This window comes from Tympanuchus pallidicinctus, unplaced genomic scaffold (genome assembly GCF_026119805.1).
Source record: "Tympanuchus pallidicinctus isolate F22 unplaced genomic scaffold, pur_lepc_1.0 scaffold1, whole genome shotgun sequence".
Classification (NCBI taxonomy): domain Eukaryota; kingdom Metazoa; phylum Chordata; class Aves; order Galliformes; family Phasianidae; genus Tympanuchus; species Tympanuchus pallidicinctus.
The window spans coordinates 39,113,046-39,127,907 of record NW_026294618.1 but is presented as its reverse complement, the minus strand read 5'-3'; the positions used below and the strand labels follow the sequence as shown (position 1 = coordinate 39,127,907).

Sequence of the window (14,862 nt, the reverse complement as noted above, 5' to 3'; positions counted from 1 at the left end):
GGGATGAGGGACCCCCTCTCCTTCCACGTGTTTTTGTACGCACACCCCGTACCGGTGATGCCCGTCCTCAGAGGCAGGCGTGCTGATCATCTCCCTTCCTAAAACGAGGACTGTGTTTTGAGGGCTACAGTCTTCCCTAATGAGAATTTTCTTTTTCCAAACGAGAACAAAGTGTTCCTCAGAGCTGGAGAGTGTGACAGATCGAAGCTGGCACAAGAGCTGGTTCCCCAGCCGCCCTTCTGCCATTCCCATATGGCCCCATGACGGGCATTCGCAAATGTCTCTTTGGAGCAGCATAGCTATATGTGAGTTAAAGCTTTATGCGCTTTCCGTTTTTAACAGAACACAGGGGGGTGGAATGCTTCCTCTTTCGAGTCATGTTTCATGTGCGTACTTCTAAAACAGCCACCCAGGTTTCCGTGTGTTGCAGTTCGGACTGTAGGTACGAGTGGTGGTGTGTCAGAATGGTTTGCGCATGAGACACAAATTCGCATCAGGTTGTATTTGTATGAATTAGTTTGTATGGCTTTGGTGTGACCTAGGATCACACATACACACACACAGAACACACTGCCCTGTGTGCAAAAGCTGGAACAACTCAGAGGCTGGCTTTTGAGGGATTAGTTTGAAGTCAGAGTGGCTTGAGCCAGCCACATTCCCATGGTTACTGAAGGGACAGGACAGGGGATAGCAGTAGCCCAGCCAACGCTCCGTGCTGTGGTACTGCATGAATCACCATTTCCAATAACTTTTCCATCTTTTCTACAAAAGCAGCATACTTACTGTCTTCTCACCTTCGTGGTACTGCCATTAGCATGCACCCACCAAACTTACCCACTTTCCCACTCCCCTTAGCACCATAATCGTGCTTTACTGAGCGCTCTTGGTTTTCCCTGCTTTCTCTGCTTTCACTTTACTTTTCTCTCTGGCTCTGACGGCTGGTGCTGTTCACGTTTCATCCTTCCTCACCCCTGGCCTTTCGTTTTCCCTCACTACATGATATCTATAACAAGTCTTCCTACCGCACAGCTGTAACTTACCCTCGTTTTTCCTGGGATGGGCATAAAGCCTTCTGACCTCACCGCACAGAGTTCAGTCTGTGCTTCCCTAACCATCTCCTCAGCGCGTGTGCAACGCAGCCGCTGCAGGTCCTTGTTTTCGGAGTGCCCCACAGCACACCCCTTTCCCTCGGCGTCTCTAGAGCCACATTCCCCGCACGCTGCCCGCCCCAGGCCGGCTCCTGCCCCGCTCACCCAGCGCCGGGCCCGGCCCCTCTGGCGCAGGAGGCGGCCGGGCCGGGCCCGGGGGCGGGCCGCGCCGGGCGGAGCGGAGCGGCGGGGCCCTGGCTGCGGCCCAGCTTCCTCCGCCGCTTCCTGCCGCCGCCGTGCCTGGGCGCCCGCCGCTCGGTGAGTGCGGGCCGCGGGGTGGCGGGGAGGCCGCCGGCCGAACTCAGGAGGGCCGTGCCCGCGAGCGGCTTTTCCCGCCGAGCGGATGGCGCGGGGCCACGGCGCGGGTGCGGACCGGGGCAGGCCGGGACCGATTCTCTCAGCCATGGCGGCGGCCGGCGCCGAGACCGCGGCCTGGGGGAAGGGAAATCGCGGACGGGGAGACGAGGCGTCGGGTCTACGCCGCGGGGCCGGGCCCCAGGGCGACCGGCCGGAGATCCCCGTTCCCGGGGTTCCGGGCGGCGCTGCCCGGCGCCGCTCTCACGTAGCAGTGGAACGCGGCTGGTGTGGGCTCGTGCTGCCTCGCCGGCTGCCAGCTGCTGGTGTCCGCCAGCCGTCAGCGGCCCGAACGCGCTGAGCGTGCGGCGAGGTGAAAATAGCAGCATCGGGCCGGCCTGCCGAGCTGCGGCGAGCTCCTCGGCGAGATGCCTGCGCGGTGAGAGGGAACCAGCCGCCGCGCAGTTGGTTGGGTTTAAGCATAAGCTGCGGTCACTTCGCATTAGGCGAGTGAGCGGGCGCGCTCCGCAAACGCGGCTGTGACATAGCGCTGCGGTCCCGTATCGCGATGCCGTCAGGCGGGCTGTGCGCAGCACTGACAGCGCAGCGTGTGCCGGCACGGGGTGGCGGGGAACCGTCGGTGCGCACCGTCCCGGGCCGGGCCTCCTGGGCCGAGGTGCGTGTTGGGGGCCGGGCGGCAGCCTGCCCGTGCTCTTCGTTCGTCGGGGTTGTGGGCCCGCAGACTCGCAGCAGCTGCTCTGCAGTGTGTATTTGGGTTCGTATTACGATATTTTTTTTTTTTTTTTTTTTTTTAACGCGTGGATGTTCGCAGAACTTCAGTCCTTTGTCATCTGTAGGCTTTACTTCAGGAGCTCACCCTGTTCTTGCTGTGGGAGTGTTACCACTAATAGGATGTGGCTGCATATTAAGCACAGGAGCACGAGAATAAACGTATGCAAAGTAGGAGCTGATAGCGTTCACTTCAGATATACTGTGGCATGTGGTCCTTAGGTACAAGTGAATTCTACTAGACAGACCTTTAGTACGTGAAGACTCAAACATTTCACCCCCCCAATTTTCTAGCATTTTAAATGGAAGGAGGGTAGTGGCATGCACATACACCAGATTGATGGCAGAGCATGCCTTGTAAAACCGTTCTGCAGCTTACTATGGTTGTAAATATTTTGTCAGATTTCTTCATGAAATATTGAAGAACTTGTGTTCTGTAGTTTTGTTTCTGCCTGATTCGCAGAAATGCAGCTGGCATCTCACAGTTCTGCTGCGGTACATCAAGGACAAGTCGTTCTACTTTAGGTGTGTTAGCAAAACAAACTGGGGCAATTTGTATGTAGGAGGGAAGTAGAATGAAATGCTTTGCTCTGTGCAGCAAGACTTTGACTTTCAAAGAGCTCACACTAGTTTTTCATAGTCCTTTATGCTGTCTGTTCTACCACATCAATTAGCTCACTCCCACAGCTTCCAAGGTAGATGCAAAGCTTTGCGTGGTCTGTGGTCTTCGTCTTCCTGGGACCTGTTCCAGCTCAGGTGGGGAGGCTGTATGATACCAAGGCCTCTCAGCTTGTAGTGTGGGCTTCAGTCTGCCCTCTCAGGCGGTGTACTACAGCCACAGTTCCTTTCTATTATGTGACTTGAAGAAAAATTATTTTTTAATTTTTCTAAGACTGCACAGACATTTCATCACACTTCACTCTTTATTGGTATTGCCCTTCATTTTTTCTTTATGACATCTTGAACAACTTTTTGTGGTTTTTGTCCCACAGCCCTGCCAGGATGCCATGAGCTCCCTACTGGTTCTCTGGCTGTTTTGGCTGTTATTCCTCATGTGCTTGTGGTGACGGCACTGCTCACGTTCTGCTCACACCACGTGGCTGCTGGGGCTGTCAGCACTGCCAGCACATTGTTGCTTCACAGGGGAAGTTCTCTGTCGGGCCAGCATAATGACTTAGAAGCTACAGCTCTTGCTAAGATACTGATGCATTTCTGTTTCTCAAGGATATTCATGGATCTGTAGGAAAATCCATGTTAGACCCTGAACATGTCAGCCCAGATGCTTTTCCCTCTTGGTGTATTCGTTATTAGGCTGGATATTGGCAGGAATCCCTGATTTTTTTTTTCTGTCTGAAAGTTTCTAGCAAAACCTTTGGTATAAAATGCTAGTAAAAATATGTCATCAAAGAACTGTTCCTTTTACCCACTCAATCCTTTTATTTACTTGGGTCATAAACCCAGTTTTGGGCTCTTTTCTCTTCCTGTTTCAGGGCACATCTCTTTTCTCTCCATCGTTAAAAGCAGGTTTGTTTTTTTTTTTTGGTGGCAATTAGGTTTCAGTGGTGCATACATGGAGGATTGTGTAGGAGGCAGACATGAACACTGACAGACTGTTTGGCATGGACAGATGAATAAAAAAGAGTAGTAAAAATAAGAAATGCCATGGGATTTTCACTCTCGCTTGGGAAGTTGTATCCAGTGGTCAGAAGGCTCTGTCCATCTGATGTGCAAAAAGTACATCTGTGTCTCACTCTGTGAGGACTCCAGTCTTGTGTCAGGACTGGCGTTTGAGCTCCAGTGATGGTGTAGGATGTGTGATGTGCCTTTGGGCTAGGAATCTGGGAGATGACACTCTGAGAATTTCAAACGACGTTTTCCAGGGGAAGAAGTGTTGCTGCCACTACCAGTCAGCAGTTCTGGTCCTATTACTGCTCCAGCAGGCAGTGAGGGCTTGTTTGTTGTGAAGGTTTTGGTGGCTGTCAGAACGCACTATGTCCTGGCGGCTGATCGATGGCACTGCCCAGTTGCTGACTGTGATGGATGTGGTTCTCGCTGCGATTGGGTGACATTTGATCTAGCAGTGAGTGAGCCAAAATGCCACAGGTGATGCTCTGAACAGACATCCAAAATAGATCAACTTGCAGCTTGCATCAAAACATGTCGCAAATGTGCTCGCAGGGAAGCTGGCATTACTGTCCTGGGCCAGTCAGTCATTTTACAGTTAGAAGGAAGCTTGTAAAGTGCCATTGCAAATGTGCTACAGAGCATCTTGACCTTTTGGCTTAATCTGATCAGCGTCCTGTGCTTTGGTGATAGGCTGCTGTTGGCAGCTGTGCCATGAAAGCCCTCTGCCGATTTTTGGAATGCTATATTTAGTGCCTTTCCAGTATGATATAATGCTTTTTTTTCTTTTTGTGTGTGTGTGTGTGTGCTAGCAACATAAACTGATATAGTTTTAATTGGTAAGTTTTAACACAAATGGTGAAGTGGTTAGCATTGAGGATACCTGAGATGAATTGAGGTCCCAGCTCATTTGAATTCAGGTGCTCACTGTTGGGGTAATTCACTGTACTGGTTTCATAGTTAATGGCCAGTTCTTCTGGGAGAGTCTTTTCCATATCCAAAATAGTACCTGGAAACCATCTGGAGGCTTTTGGTTCTATTTTATAAGTGTGCTTAGATAAGCTGATGGTTATTAAGTCGTTTTTATCTTACTGTTTACATTCCAGTAATGCAAGTGTTATTCTCCCAGATAATCATGAAATAGGAGGAGTGTGGTGATAGGCGTTATGCAGATAAGAACACATAAATACAGCACTTGGCTGGAAGATCTGGCACACTAATTGTAAGATGGAAAAAAACATAGATCTTGACAGATGGAATGGAACATTGGTATGGGAGCCGGCAGTGTGTCAGGCTATTGCTGATTTGCTGGTGTGCTTCAGGTTTCTCACAAATGCCCTAGTGAAGGTACAGCATAAGAAAACGTACTGCCAGTGCAGTGAGTTGTCGGAGTTGAGGGAGGAGGTACTCAGCTGCTACGTACAGTGTGCAAGATAAGATGCGAGTAAGCTTTGAGGATATCAGCAACAAAGTTTGTACCTCCACCTCCCCTGCATAAAGATCTTGTGGAGAGGAGTGACTTGTTTGTTTATTTTTCCCCAAAAGAGAAGTGAAACACTAACCTGATACCTTCTATTGCTCCTAGCTCTACTCAGTTTCAGTAAAACATAATGTTTAAAAAATAACATTTATCTTAGGAATTACATTTGAGTCTTTGAAGTTTCTAAATACATACTTCATTGAAAGGGCTATGTTAAATATAGGCTATTTCAGGTATACCTTACATTAAAAATAATCTAGGTGTACCTGAGTTTAAGTCAACAAATTTAGCACTGTTACCTTCTGTTGCTTGTTGGCACTTTATCAAATCTGAAGCTTTTAAAATTAGGCAGGCAGATTGTTCTGCTGCTTTTGAAGTGTTTTGATCTTTCTAGAAAGGTGGAAATTAGCAGTTACAGAGAGGTGCTTTTGATCTTCATCAGCTTTTTGTAGGCAGACTGCCATTACGAGTCATTTTAAAAGTAAAAAATAAACCAAGAATAGCAAGCAATGATGGTTACACTTCAAACTCTTGTATGCTGAGCTCAAAGCGTCTGAACAAGTTTGGCAAGAACTACTTCTTAGATTTGTATGGAAGGATTATTTAAATGGATGGGATTTGGCTCTTTCTGTATTTATTTTTTATTTTTCCACAAAACTGAATTATTTTTATTTAGAGAGGCTGGGTTGGAAAGAGGCAAATTGTGTGGATATTGCCAACATTTTAATCCTCAGTGTATCTAGTTCATTTTGTGTTTACTTCCCCTCTGCCTGCTTGTCTTGAATGGATTGTGCCTATGATCAAAAGAAATGTAGAGAGTTTCTTTCTTGCTTTCTTCTAAGCTGTATTTTATGGTTTTTTTGAGGGGATCTATTTTTGTTCAGAGTTTTCACTCCTATTAATTTTCAATCTTTTGTTTCACATACACGGAATCATTTCTGAGGAGTAACTTCTGAAGCACCTTACAACTCTTCTATCTCTCAGCTAAATACAATAATCAAATTCCTTGCATAATCACTTTGATCCTACATTATTGGTTGTGATTTAAATTATTATATTCAGTTTTCTTCTTGTAATGTTTTTAGACCCTAAATGTGTAGAAGGAGGTTGAGCAGTGCTGTGTATGTACTGTGCTGCTTGCATCTCAGACGCTTGCTGAATGGCTCCCTTTTCTTAGCCCTTCATCCCACTTCTGTGGGATGATTCAGAAATCAGATACAAGCCTTGTGTGGTCAATCCTGATATTCAGTGGCTTTTCCAAGAACTGTAGAGTCAGTAAACATTGCCTGATGGACGCTTCTCTGTTTGTGTTTGTGAAAACTGACTCATCTGCTCGTCCTTGTTACCTTTTGTTCAGCCTGCTCTTACTTAATGAAGGCAGAAGTGTCTCCAGATTGGTTGGTGGATTGCCAAAATGTGTGTTGTCAGTGCTTGGATTTTATGTCAGCATTCATTCTGATACTATCTTGATTATATTTTGTCAGAAGGGCCTCCTTTCCAATTATTACAGGTTTGATGCTCTTCCTTCCACATGTCCCAAAGGCATGCTGAGAGAGGGTTCCAGCAGCGAGCTGCTCCTGTCTGTTCCATGTGGTGTGCTCTGGCCTGTTGGCCACAGGGGTTCAGAGGTGGAAGAGATGTGCTTGCATTTCAGCTAGTCAGGTGCATAACTGTTCTTTCATGAAGATATAAGGGGACTTGAAATGGACCAGTGTGAGCATGACCATCAGTTGGGTGAAATTTGTGGTTTGGGCAGTCTTAGACAATCTGTCCAAACAGTTAAAAGAAATTCTCATGCTGAAACAAAGCGGTAGATAATTACATCAACGTTGAATAACCTAAGCACAGTTGTGTTCCTTGAGGGAGGACATCTTGTTGTCTTCATTATTGGCTCTTCACATAATGTAGTGTAAAATCATCAGTTTTCTGACAGCAGCTGTATCAGCCTTACTGTCTGATGAACATCACGATGAACCTTGTGCTTGGTTAAGCCATGCTGCAACAAGTGATGGTGGGCAGTTTCACGTGAAGCTTGTTTGGGTATTAGACGATGACAAGGTAGAAACGCACACTTGAAGTTGCTTGGCTTGAAAGCACCTTTCTCTGTTCTGTGATACATGTGTTGATGTACATCAGGGATTTTAAATTTACTCAGTTATAAGTAGTCAAGAGCTGGTATAGTCAGATCTTTCTTACTGTGTGAGCACAGACTGCAAATCCGCCAAGTCAGCAACCTGAATTTAGTAACACTGCTTACTTGAATGTCTAGGCATTTGAAGCTTTATGTTGTTAGCTACAGAAAATTTAAAGATCTACAATTTAAGATCTTGATGGCATAAATTAATTGCCCTTATATATTGTGGCCAACTACAAAAAAAAAAAGAAAAAAAAAAAAAAAAAAAAAAAAAAAAGAAAAAAAGTGTGTTTTAACAGGCTGAAGATATGTGAAGTTACCCGTGCAAGGAAGCAGAGAACAGAGGTTATTCTTACTCTACAGAATCCCAATTCTTCCAAAATACTTCTGTGATTGGTAGTGAGGTGTTTCTGCAGGAACCTAGCAGTAGTGTTACGTGCACAAGTGTCTGTCCAGGTTTGTAGGAAGCCTGAAGCAGTAGCTCTAAGGCATTCCTTGCCTACTTCACCCCAGTGAGGGCTGCTCGCGTGCTAACAGTGGTGAGTCCCAGTGGCTTTCAGTGTTGCAGAAGTACAGTGAAGATTTAAAAACTTGATTAGACAACGGCAAACGTATTTACTAGATCTATAATGAGAATGCATCTTTTGCTGTTCCTAAATGTGAAGTGTTGCAGAGGTTTATTACATGTCAGTGTGGTAGCACAGCTAAAAAATGTTTGGTATTGGTGGATCAAATGACTTTATTAACCTGTATGTGGTACTACAACAAGATGTCGTTGCTCTTCCAAGCAGAATGCCTCACAGATTTGCTGTGCTTGAGTATTTGACTGTCTCACGTTGATATGCTTTTGTATCTCAAAACATAAGTTTATTTGTTTTTATGAAGCACGTCATAAAAGACATCCCGCAAATGAAACCACAGAAGCTGTGTGATGCACTGCAGTGCTGATTCAGTGAATTAAGATTTGGATTTTGATTAAGTAGCTAGTGCACTGAAATCTCTGTTAAATTTATTAGTTAGTGTAAAATATTTATCATTCAGTTCTTTGTCTCTTAGGACTCTCTTAATAATTTCTGTGAGTGTTCATTTGTGTGGATTCTCTGATGTTTAACAAGGGGGTCAGCTCACACCGTAGTTGGTGATGACACACTGATGGCAGTTTTGTAAGAATTGGAAGACATTTGTCTTTTATTAAACCATCTGAAATTGTTCAAAATATTTTCAGGAACATGTACAGGTAAATGATGACAGAAGCCTTTCTTACAGGAGATATGTTATGGAAGAGATGTGTTAAGGAAGGGAGCTTTCCTGGTAAGATGTGGCTGGGACTGTGTAGTAGTTTAAAATGGTAAAAATAAATAAATCTCACTATCTCAGATATTTAGCATTGCTGCCTGGAAGCACATGTCCCCTGTAGCTACAGATACAATTTATAACATCGTGTAATGTAACTGATCTTACAGCATTCTTTAGAGTTCATTCCTGACATATTCATATTTTTTTATCACAAAGTAGGTGACATTAGTCAAAGTCTAAACCTGTGTTCCTGAGGCTTGAATACATGACGTGCTCACATGCTAATAGAGTTTAAACTTAACGATATATTTAGGCAATAAGTAATTCCTTTTTATCCTTCCTAGTAAGTAACAGATGCGGGTGAAAGATCCATCAAGAGCTAACCCTGAGAAAACAAAGAGAAGCAAAAGGCCTAACAGGCCACAGGATGAAGACTCTTCAGATGATATTGCAGGTAAATACATTAAATGATGTTTTGCTCTAAGGTTGAGGGCTAATAATTTCCATGTTGACTGATGAAAACCACAACTCATTGGTACCAGGAAGTACTTTTATTGCTTGAATTCATGACAGGGCATCTTCAATCAAGTCTTTACTTTGTGGTTGTTACACTGCATGACTGTCCTGAAGGGTTGGTCTTCCATGACAGCCATTTCAGAACACAGTAGCAGTCTTTTCTCATGCACAGAAGATCAGATGCACGGCAGGGGGATTTGTGGCTGAGCAGAGAGCTTCTGACTGAACTGGGGGGCAAAGATGAAGCATAGACAGAGTAGAAGCAGGTTGAATTGCAATCTGAGGGGCTTTGATTATGTAGGGATGAGATTGGGTAAGCTTCATTGGTTAGAGTTGAATCTGATGCAGGAAGTGATGGTTGAGAGGGGCTTCTTTTGGTATTGTGACATCAAAATGAAGGCTGAGTGTGAATGTGCAACTTGAGGGTGCAGGGCACCTAGGGACAGGGGACATGGGAAAAAGCTGAGGAACTCAATCTTTTCTTTGCCTGTCTTCACATGTAACAGTGTCTGCACTCAGTCTCCTCTGGTCCTTGAGCCTAGTGGCAGGTTCTAGGTTGAAGTATTATCTGGAAAGAAGGCAATTGAGAGCTGTTATGCAAATTGGCATACGTGTGTTCATGGGATCAGGTGGAATGCATATGAAGCTGATGAGAGCTGTGTGATGTTCTTGTGAGGCTGCACTCATCTTCATAAATATCTGGATAGCAAACTGGGAGAGGAGTTGATATAAAGGAGGGTAGGTTGTCTATTGAGATTGGCTTAGGCAGCTAGAGAATTGAGCTGACAGAAACTTCACGGACTTCAGCAAAAGCAAGTGGAGAGTCTTGAGCCAAAATAATTGCATGCAGTTACAGTGTGGGAACCTTTACTGTTGCTGAAGTTAAAGATTGTGCTCCTTTCATGTACATATGCTCTCCTTCCTAACTGTTATTTTCAATTGCTCAAAGTGTCATTTTCTTTAGGCTTAACCTGCCAGCACGTGAGCCAAGCAGTGGATGTACATCATGTGAAGAGAGCGGTAGCTCAGAGCATTTGGTCAATATGTTCAGAGTGTCTGAAGGAGAGGCGGATGAGTGATGGTGAGCCTGTGGCACCTTCAGACATATGGCTGTGTCTCAAGTGTGGCTCTCAGGTAAGCAGCTGTTCTGAACTCAGGGATGGATAAGCCCTGATTTTCTAAAGGACATTACAGATATAGATCCTGTTGGCATGACATCTCATTACTTTTGGTGAAACAGTGTTACTTAAGTGCTTAGTTGTGAGAATCCATGCTTCAGCTTTTTAAATAGACTGGGATGTGGCCTTGTGTTCTTTGCTGTTTTTGTCAGTATTTTGGGGTAGCTTTATTTATGTGCAGCTCTGCACCTACAGGTGGTAGTTCCCCTCTTCTCTGTACTTCATCTACGTGCTTTTGCCACATATGGAAAATTAGCTCCAGGAACTGTACAGTTGCAAAATACATCAGTTGAGCTGGCTTATGTGACAGAAGATACTGCAAATACGAATGAACAAATAAGTGAATTTGCAAATTGCTGAATCAGTTTATACTACAGACACTCAATTGCTAGATTTGATTGAACCCAAGAAGAAGGAACTGGGTGGAAGTGAGAATGCTGCTTTCTGTTAATTTTCTATTAAGGCTAATAGTATGGATCAGTTACAATGTCACTTTGTGGCCTCAGAGTTTAAAAGTGAAGGTCCTGGCCCCAAGAGCTTGTGTAGATTTCTGGCCTGTGACTGAAGTAAAGGCTGATTCTGAAAAATGGAGTTTACAAGCAGCATCATGCTTATTTCAGCTGATAGTTGCCTAGAAAGAACATTTTCAATTTTGTTAAACAATCTACTTACAGATCTTTCTATACAATAAAGACAAATGCCAGCTTCTACCAGGATTATCTGAATATATTTAATTTTAAAAAGAAGCATGCTATTACTAGGCTTTGGAAGGCAGTTAGCTAGATCTGAGGAGGACTCGTAGATTAACTCTGAAAAACTATAGCTAAGGAGATCTTTTAAAGGAGTTAAATCAATGTGCTTTTTCATGTTTATGCAGTCAGTGGCTTCTAAAATTCACGTCTTATTCAGAAACCAGTATTCCTCCTTAGTCTTCTAAGTTCCACTCTGTAGATACTTGAAAAACTACATTTTCTCTTGAATTTGCTGTACATAAGTGTTTTATTCTGAGTAGTTTTTTAGTGGGGAAAAAAAGAAATGAACAACACCACAACAGTTTATATGCCTTTTGCATTCGCTGTTTGGAATGCATGAGCAATCTTGAGCAGTGAAGGTTACCTTGATATTCCATGGACCAAATGAGCTACACAATTATTCACCTTTTTTTTGGTAAACCTTTGTAAGTGGCATAATTGGCTTTATATTGACAATACTCATTCAGAAGATAGGAGTTATTTCTCTTAATTCAAAACAAGCTTAATATTTTTCCTAAGTAGAAAATATGAGATACTATTTTTGTGTTGTAATGAGTTTTCCTGTATTAGAAAAAAAGAAAGTGTGCTTTTTTTTTTTTTCAAAAACGTTAATTGATGTCTTTGTCATTGGATTATTTTGAATGTTAAACCCTTTTAGTTGTTGAGAATGAATATTTTTATGCATTATAGCTTTCTGCTTGATTTTGAAAAGTAAAGTTTTTATAGCTTATTTAACTAATATACTCTTTTCCCACTTCCCTTTTGTTCTCACTATATTAATGTTTCCATTTTTAGGGATGTAGTAAGAACTCAGAAGGACAGCATTCTCTAAAACACTTCCAAACAGCACGCACAGAACCTCATTGCATTGTTATCAGTCTCAGTACATGGATCATATGGTAAGAATAAGTAGGAAGGTGTTCATTTATGCTTGTATATAAGGTTACTCCTAACTAAGAGCGCTGTCTTTTTATTATAAAGAGTACTTCTGGAAGATAAAATAACCTGTTTATGTAGATCTCTGAAGAGCAAAGAGGCAGGTTTTCTGTACAGAAAATTAGTTTGTGCTTAGGTATGTAGAGAGATCACAAATCCAGTAAAATAGAAAGCAGTTTTGGTAAGCTTCCTGCCTGCCTGTCCCATGAGAGCTGCTTTTTCTTTTTATCTTCTTCTTAGTCTAAACACGGGTTTGTTCCTGTCAAATGATATTCATCACATCTCCCACCTTTTTCTTGTATGTCAGTTGTTTTTAAGTAGGCAAAATGTACACTGAGTTGTGGGCTGAGATGTGATTTTTGCAGTGTGCTTTATTGCCAGTGAAGAAGATTACAGCATACTAGCATAGTAGTTTGAGAGTCTGTTGTGTTGTGTAGAGAGTTGATCGATTTTAGGAGTTTGCTTTTCCTGCTTGTTTCTATCTGGCTACTTGCAGGGCTTTTAACTGACATTAATTAAATCTGTTAATTTTGAAGTGAATTAGGGCTGATCTTTACATCAGAATGTGTATGGGATGAGGGGATTTAATTTTATTCCTCTTTTTAGCGCAAAGATTTGAGACCTAGAGCTTAAGTAATTTGTGTAAGATGTTTTTAAAGGTCAGTTAAAACTTGGAAGTGAATACAGACAACCTGAATTCCAGTGCATTTCCTCTTTTGTTTAGGTGTTATGAATGTGATGAAGAGCTGTCAACACATTGCAACAAAAAGGCTTTGGCTCAGATAGTTGACTTTCTTCAGAAACATGGTTCCAGAGCTGAACCAAGTAAGTATACACAAATAGCTGTATCTGGAACATCTGTAATGTACTGTCTCTAAAAATGAATATTTCAAATTTTGAGTCATATTAAACATTTAATTCGAAAAGTATATATGAGTATGGGAGTATAATGCAATTTTTAATTGCATGACTATTTGGGCAAGTTATGCTTATCATAGTGGTTTTTATAAACAATTGAATTTCTTTTATTCAGCACAGTTAATTCTTTCAAGTATTTTGAGCACTATAGGATGGTTTTCCCAAGCTTTATCTTTAATGAAGAAGTACCAGTTTGTTCTAGAGAAAATATTATACCTTAAGTAAAATGCCATATGAATTAATGCACAGAAGCTACCTGGAGGAATTAACGAATTGAATTTTAAAAGAGTAGATGTGTAACATCTCGAATTTTTTCTGATTCTGATTTGTTTTCTGTAGTTAATTAAATTTGTGTAAGGGGATCTTTATAGTACTCTATTGTTGAGTGTAATGCTTTCTGTTCTTTGATGTAATTGGATTGTGATGTAATGCTTTTTTCTGTTAATAGAAAATTATGTTAAATTATTTTCTTACTTGAGGAGCTTCCTATATTTATCAGTATATGTGAATATAGATAGAACATTGTATGTGTGGCCCTCAACTGTCTGCTCTTGAGAATCCTTATTATTCATCCCTACTGTAACACACACAGGAGCATTTCTGGCTTTTGATTTATGAGAGACATCAGATTCCAGGTTACACACACACACAACACATCACATCACATCACACCACACCACCCTCCCAGTCTGGTTGGAAGTAAGATTGGAACAGAGTGCCTTACTGGATTGAACTACATTCTTCTAGCTTCATATGCACAAATCCTGCTAGTTCTAATAGGTAATTCTTGAGGGGAAAAAAGTCTACATGTCACTCAGAAATTCATATTTTGTATTTTATCTGGTCACAAGTTCTACACTGAGTAATTTATTTGTAATAAATTTATGAATTGCTCCTTTTTGCGTCATTTTGCCTGATGAAATGAATGATGAAAATGCTGTGTGTGATTTCACTTTTATTCATAGCTACAGTTTCAAGCTTTCATGTAGACATAAATTGCTGTTGCAGCTCTCTTGCAGATAAAAATGGAATGTTTGTTTCAGTTAAGTTAATGGAAATAATTTCATTCTAGCTTAGAACTTCTGGGTAAGACTTTCAGAAGTGATAGGATTCTTTGTGCTTCATGTTTTGGAATATTAATTTGTGAAATTTGAAGACATCTAAAGCTTTCAGAGTTGAGGGCTTAGAAAATTACTTTTCTGTGAAATGTCTTAAATTAAGCAAGCACAATTCCAAACTAGTTCAGAAGAAGTAGGGTTGTCTTAACAATCAGGAGATTGTATTAGAGCAGGGCAGAATGAATTTTCTCTATATATGGTCAGGATTTCTGCAGGGTTTGTTCTGGCCTGGGTCAGTTCCCCGGTGTACCCCACTGCATGCTCATTTCTGCAGCAAAAGGCTGCTCCATGTGTGGGGATGGCTGCTGGAGGGCAGTGGCGTTGCCTGTGCTGTTCCAGACAGGCTGAGGCTCACCTGCAGAAGTAGGAAAATATGTGCCCTGAGCTGGGATGTTTGCAGCCTTCAGTCAGGAAGTGGCTGTGCCAAGCTGTTCAGTTTGAGCTCTGGCAGTATTGGCCCAAAGGTACTTTGTTGGGCTTCTTCAGGCGGCGATTAAAAGAGGAAGAAGCTGTTTGACTCACATGGTTGGTTGTTTTGGTCCCAGCTACCCCTGGAAGGTGCTAGGAAACACTGATGCATGGATGAATAAGTAATAGGTGTGTAAGCAGGAATTTCCTAACCGATCTGATGTTCTAGTTTTACTTCCATAAATTCAACAGCAGTCTTTTACATCGCAGTT

At 42.6% G+C, this 14,862-nt stretch overlaps 1 protein-coding gene across 3 annotated transcripts in view; it reads left to right on the top strand.

Annotated features, from left to right (window-relative positions):
* The first annotated feature begins 1,170 nt into the window (after positions 1–1,170).
* USP45 (ubiquitin specific peptidase 45) overlaps positions 1,171–14,862 on the top strand; it is a 50,897-nt gene continuing 37,205 nt past the window's right edge. The window contains exons 1-5 of one of the 3 annotated variants that reach the window (XM_052686122.1): positions 1,171–1,406; positions 9,109–9,218; positions 10,230–10,414; positions 12,006–12,109; positions 12,871–12,971. In XM_052686122.1, the coding sequence (XP_052542082.1) occupies positions 9,119–9,218; positions 10,230–10,414; positions 12,006–12,109; positions 12,871–12,971 (490 nt within the window). In that variant the 5' untranslated portion in view covers positions 1,171–1,406; positions 9,109–9,118. The remainder of the gene's footprint in view (positions 1,407–9,108; positions 9,219–10,229; positions 10,415–12,005; positions 12,110–12,870; positions 12,972–14,862) is intronic. The other 2 variants (XM_052685892.1, XM_052685955.1) reach the window with 2 other exon arrangements.